At 45.5% G+C, this 5,820-nt stretch overlaps 1 protein-coding gene across 1 annotated transcript; it reads right to left on the bottom strand.

The window, feature by feature from the left end:
- Positions 1–2,058: 2,058 nt before the first annotated feature.
- LOC147113852 (uncharacterized) lies at positions 2,059–4,630 on the bottom strand. Its single transcript, XM_085995213.1, is given in 2 exon segments — positions 2,059–3,662; positions 3,664–4,630. Coding segments are annotated over 2 exon segments (2,070 nt in total). The 5' UTR covers positions 4,506–4,630; the 3' UTR covers positions 2,059–2,434.
- Positions 4,631–5,820: the final 1,190 nt, after the last annotated feature.

Raw genomic sequence — 5,820 nt, 5'->3', positions numbered from 1 at the left:
TGTGCATCGTTTTTTGGTTAAGTCCTGGTTGCCCTGCTCGGCTGAGGGCTTGTGGAGCGGCTACATTCATCTGCTGACATTGGCACAAGCCAGTCCCTGAGAGGGGGCCTAGAACCGACGTTCAATAAGCCGGCGACGGGCGGCCCTTGCACTTTGTGCCTCCCTCCTGTGCTGGTCCTCCTCCTCCTCCTCCTGCTCCTCCTCCTCAGGTGGTCCTCCAATGTGTGGTGGCAGTGGCTGAGTCCTGCAGATAGCCAGGTTGTGCAGCATGCAGCAAACGACGACGAAATGGGAGACTCGCTCCGGCGAATACTGCAGTGCTCCCCCGGAACGATCGAGACAGCGGAACCGTTGCTTCAGGACGCCGATTGTTTGTTCGATGATGTTCCTGGTCGATTGATGGCTCTCATTGTATCGCTCTTCAGCAGGGGTGCTGGGCGCACGGAGCGGGGTCATCAGCCAGGTACACAAAGGATAGCCTTTGTCCCCGATAAGCCATCCTCGTGGGTGAGGCTGGGCCTGGAACATGTCTGCCACAGAAGTCTGTCGGAGGATGAAGGCATCGTGGCTGCTGCCTGGAAAGCGGGCATTGACAGCTAGGATGAGCTGCCTGTGGTCACACACCAGCAGTACGTTCAGCGAATGGTAGCCCTTCCGGTTGCGGTAATCCTCGGCATTCTCCAGAGGTGCCCGCAAAGCCACATGCGTACAGTCAATGGCGCCCTGCACCATGGGGAAGCCCGCGAATGCTGCAAAGCCCATTGCACGCTGTTGCTGCTTGGCAAGGGCCATGGAGAAGGAGATGAACTGACGTCTCCTTTTGAAAAGGGCATTGGTCACCTGGCGGATGCAGCAATGCACGGCGAACTGGGAGATGTTGGCAATGTCGCCAGTAGCGGCTTGGAAGGAGCGGGTGGCATAAAAGTTGAGAGCCACCGTCACCTTCACTGCCACCGACAGAGACGTCCTGCACCTCAGCTGTGGCTGCAGATCACCGGCAAGCAGCTGGCAGATCTCTGTGACCACGTCCCTTCTGAATCGCAGCCTCCGAACACACTGCTCCTCAGACATCTGGAGATAGGAGAACTGCTGGCAGTATACCCTGGGTGGGTAAGGCCTCCTTTGCCGACGCCTGTTGCCCCCTCTCCGTCTAGCCAGGGCTGCCAGTCTCTCATGGCGTCTCTGAGCCCTTTGGATGTAATTGAGAAAGCCAGCGTTTACACCCATTGCAGCCCCCATAATATGCTGGCAAACAATGAGGTGTCAATGAGGCAAAAACTTTTTGAAAGCTGTGGCCTGAAGCCAGAAGTACCTGTCCGACTGTTGGGCCAAAGCAGAAAGCTATCTACCTTGGTCTCTCTCCAAAGATCCGTGTCGCAAGAAGGTGTGCTGCAAAATGGCAGCGTTTTATATTGCAGGATGAGTGCCCTTTAATTTGCGCCCCCCGCGCCCTGCATCGGCTGAGCACCGTTCCACTTCACAGTCACTAGGGGCGCCAGGCGCACAATGGGGCGGCGTGACTGAAGTTCCGGTTTGGGTCGCACAAAGGGCGTTGCACGAGGAAATGACGTCATGATCTGCGCGCGCAGCTGAGCGCGCGCAAAGACTTTGCGCCGCCGCTAAATCTCTAGTGGAGTTGGGGCGAGGCGCAGTTCGCACTTCGCCCGGGCGCAAGCCGCCTCGCGCCCGGAATCTACTCCTCCTAAGGCGCTAACGGCTGGCGCAACCAACTGAATTTCTAGGCCATACACTCACAATAAAGAAGGCGTAAACCGGTCGGTGAATAACCTAAATAATATTTTTGATAATTTGGCATCAATGTCAAACTTGAAAGTTCGCAAGAACAAACCCAAAACAAAAAACCATGAAAAATGGTTTGACTCAGATTGCCATAACATGAGGAAAAAACTCAGAAAAATATCAAACCAAAAACACAGGCAGCCAGAAAATGAGGAATTACGCCTTACTTATTGTCAGGCACTAACACAATACAAAAACACACTCTGTCGAGGAAATTAACTATCAGACGGAGACTTCGAGGTTCGCTTTAGGAATTTATTACGTGATATCACGGAGAGTCTGCAGCAGTCCCTACTGCTCACCAGCACTCTAAATTACTATTGTACAGTGCTCATAGTTATACAGCAAGGTAAGCAACTTCATGTGATTAGCTTACATTACATTTCAACATATGGTTTCATAGGTTCCATTGTTCTCAAGAAACAGATTAACATGTTCACATTTTATCACCAGATGTCCTAAGCCAAAAGGTCAGCTTGACTTTATTATGGCAGTCAGCAGTTCTTTTAGTTTTAACTAGTTTAGTGTCCTTTGTTCAATTAGTAAAGTGGTCAAGTATCCCAGCATGCCTTAATGTTTAATACGTTTTCTCCCACAATTCCCTCCTTGTTGATCTTTACTGATCAACACTGCTTTACGGCATTGTATTCAGTTCGTTTTCATAGGGAGGATAATATCCCTTTGGGAAAGGACGCATTTTTAGACAATCTTCTTCATCATAGTCATCCTGGTTTGCTCTTTTTCTTTCCTTTCTTTCTAGTACTTTCGTAGCTCTTTTTACAGATGCTACTGATTCTACTGTTTGCGCTAACAGATATCTCACCCTTATCCACATTATACAAATTAATATAAATAAAACTCCTGTCACTACACAAATTATAACCATCGGGTGAACAAACAATTCCAACACTGCGGATGCTTTAGGTGACCATCCGTTAAACACATCCCACCAGTGGTGTACCGTCAAATCTGTTATTTGCATAGCTACTTGAATCAAACCTTGCTCATCATAATCCATCACTGCTTTTAAATGGTGCAGATCTCTTCCTCTTTTCGCTAAGGCTTCTGCTATCTTTTCATTGTTTTTCAAAAATTTCGGCAGATTAGCCAAATTAACTGTAGGGGGGGCATTTTCTATCCCCAATACAGTTCTTCTTTGCATTACCGTAGCCCATTTTCCCAACTGATATGTCTTGTTGGTATGTGGGTCAAACACAGTATAAACATCTTTTATGCAAGTGTTTAAAGGGGGCCTTTTCAAAATCCCATCTACATATATAGGCCAGGCACTGCTAATACACAGATAGTTCTGGCCTATCTCATGCAAGGTAGTATCATTACAAGGTTTCAAATTCCAAATGCATGTACCTCTACTATGTTGTAATGAGCAAGGTTCATATATAGGGGTATGCAATGGGCATACTTTTCCAAACGGCCAATCTTGGCAATCTGAGGCATCGTGGGTCTTATTCCCCTGATCTATCCATTTACCATGAAATTCGGGATACCAAAAGTTTTCTCCAAACAGTTGGGGCAATACCAAGAACTGACACCAGGTTTTGGCTTTTGTCACATTTACCACTTTCATTGTAAAATTACATCCCTTAAGGTCACATTTAGTATATCTTCGATCAGGTTTTACTTCTAGATTATTTCCTTCAAATCTGAAAATTCTCATCCAACTAGGAGCATGTCCTGGCATAGCGATTCGCTCTAGCTCAGCCCTCAGTGACTGCTTGGTAATTTCTTTAAACATACATTGAGTATGATTATTGACTTTCTCTTGTCCCTTTGCAACATTCTCTTGTCCCTTTTCTACCTTATTTACTTGCTTCCAACTCATTGTATCTGATATCCACTGTTAACATCGCTGCTGTCAGTCCATTGTCCCAAGCATTTCTTAATTTTATAGCATCTCCTGTCAGCCCTCCTACTTGCTGTATTTTATTCTGTAATGTTTCAATATCTATTGCATTAAGGGCTCCCATACCAGTTCCTACTCCTCCCAAGACCGTTGCTAAGTCCCTTCTCCTTCTCCCGATCCTAACTCTCTTATTCAATTTGGCTTGTATAGTAGTAATATAACATCCAGTATCTTTTTTATCCTCATATTGTACCTGTACTGTCAAATTTAGAGTATATGGGGAGATCAAGACCGGGGTACAGGTAGAATGCAATCTTTGCAAATGGTCCATAGGACTTTCTATCTGTTTTGTTTTCTTTGCAAAGAATGTTTCCCCATACCAGTGAGGTCTTCCTTCTATAAGAGTAGCATTCACGCATCCGTACGCCTGACCGTCTTTCAAATATATCGGTTGTTCCATGTCTCCGGTTCTTGTGTCATTTTTATACCATTTCCATAATTTAGTATAATTGTTTAGTATGTCAGTGTCATTCTCTATCCTACAACTTATGTTCACTCCTTTTTCCCATTTTATACTTAGAGTTATATTAGATCCTTGGCTAAATACTATTTTATCCATCCCAGATTTCATTTCGAACATCCCACAGGCTTCGCAATTAATCGTCCAATTAGCAATTACACAAATGGTGCTATTGCTACAAGTGTAAGTTCCCTGCGATTGGTTACTGTCTCTCGCCTTCCATCCTAACTGGCCTGCCCATTCTGTTTTTTCAGTAGGCAGGATGGTCCAGGCGGCTGTCCTTATTACACATAGGCCGATTATTATCATCTGGTTTAACATATTTCCTGATTTATCCTAGAAATCTTTAAATTTTCCTAATTATTGTTATACAGCGCTAAATATAAACATATATAGCAATCCGAAAGTAATCAGTCCTTCAGTGGAGTGCCAAATTATGGTGGGCACGGATCTTTTCCCGTTTCTGAAGTGGTGTCTGGTGCAGTGTGTTTATACTCCACCTCCGGTGTTTCCTCTGGATGATGCAACTTGCACCTTGTAGCGTGTACCCAATCAGGTTTTTCTTTCAATTTGAGAGCTGTTCGAGTTGTAAGCAGCACCAAATATGGTCCTTTCCACCTAGGAGAAAAAGATTCTTTATTTAGCGCTTTCACATAAACTTGATCTCCGGGTTTAAAGGGGTGCATGTTTCCTTCTGTGGGGCGCGTCTGGGCCTGTCTCACTTTCTCATGTATTCTTCCTGCTGTTTCACACATGGCCTGAGCATATTTTAATGATTTTTCATCATTCCAAATTAATGCCACCTTCTCTGGAGTCATGGGTGGGCGTGTGCCTGTTGTCATAGGCCGGCCCATCAAGATCTCATGTGGTGTCAGACCTGTGTTTCTATTTTTCTGATTTCTCAGGGCATACATTACTACTGGCACGGCATCCGACCATTGCAACCCATTTTGCTGGCATACTTTGGTTAGGGCGGCCTTGATTTCCCCATTCACTCTTTCCACTATTCCTGAGGATTGTGGCTGGTAAGGTATGTGCAATTTCCATTGAAATCCAAGGGCTTCAGTTAAGTTTTTTATCAGTTTGCTGGTGAAATGAGTTCCTCTGTCACTGTTTATTATACCATTGTTGGGACAATGCATGTGCCATCCCTCCTTTGCCCATGTGAGCCTGTCCATGTGCCAGGTGAGACAGGGGCAAAAACAAGCTTCGTGGGCAAACCACTCGGCCATCAGGATGCATCCATATATCATGATCTTGATAGCAACCTGCCTTACTCCAAGTACGTTTTTCTTGGACTGTTGCCTGACTTTGGGCCTGTCATAGTAGATCAGCATCAATGCTACTAGGAAGTTCTGGAGGAAAGTTACTAACGGTATTTTTGGCGGCTTGAAGCTGTGGGGCCTGCCTCAGTGCGACCTCTTCAGCCGCACTATCAGCAAACCTATTTCCACACGAGACTTCACCACCTGCCATGGTGTGGGCCTCACATTTTAGTACTGCAATTTTACTTGGCAACTGAATAGCCTCCAACAAATTTAACACCATTTGCGCATGCTTAATAGATTTTCCTGAGGATGTAATAAAACCTCTGTTTTTCCATAATTGTCCAAAATCATGCACTACCCCAAATGCA

This window comes from Somniosus microcephalus, chromosome 8, assembly GCF_052327205.1.
Source record: "Somniosus microcephalus isolate GS21.2 chromosome 8, FLI_Smic_1.0, whole genome shotgun sequence".
In the NCBI taxonomy this organism is placed as follows: Eukaryota; Metazoa; Chordata; class Chondrichthyes; order Squaliformes; family Somniosidae; genus Somniosus; species Somniosus microcephalus.
Note: the sequence above shows the minus strand (reverse complement) of the source record. Positions and strands in the feature narration are given on the sequence as shown.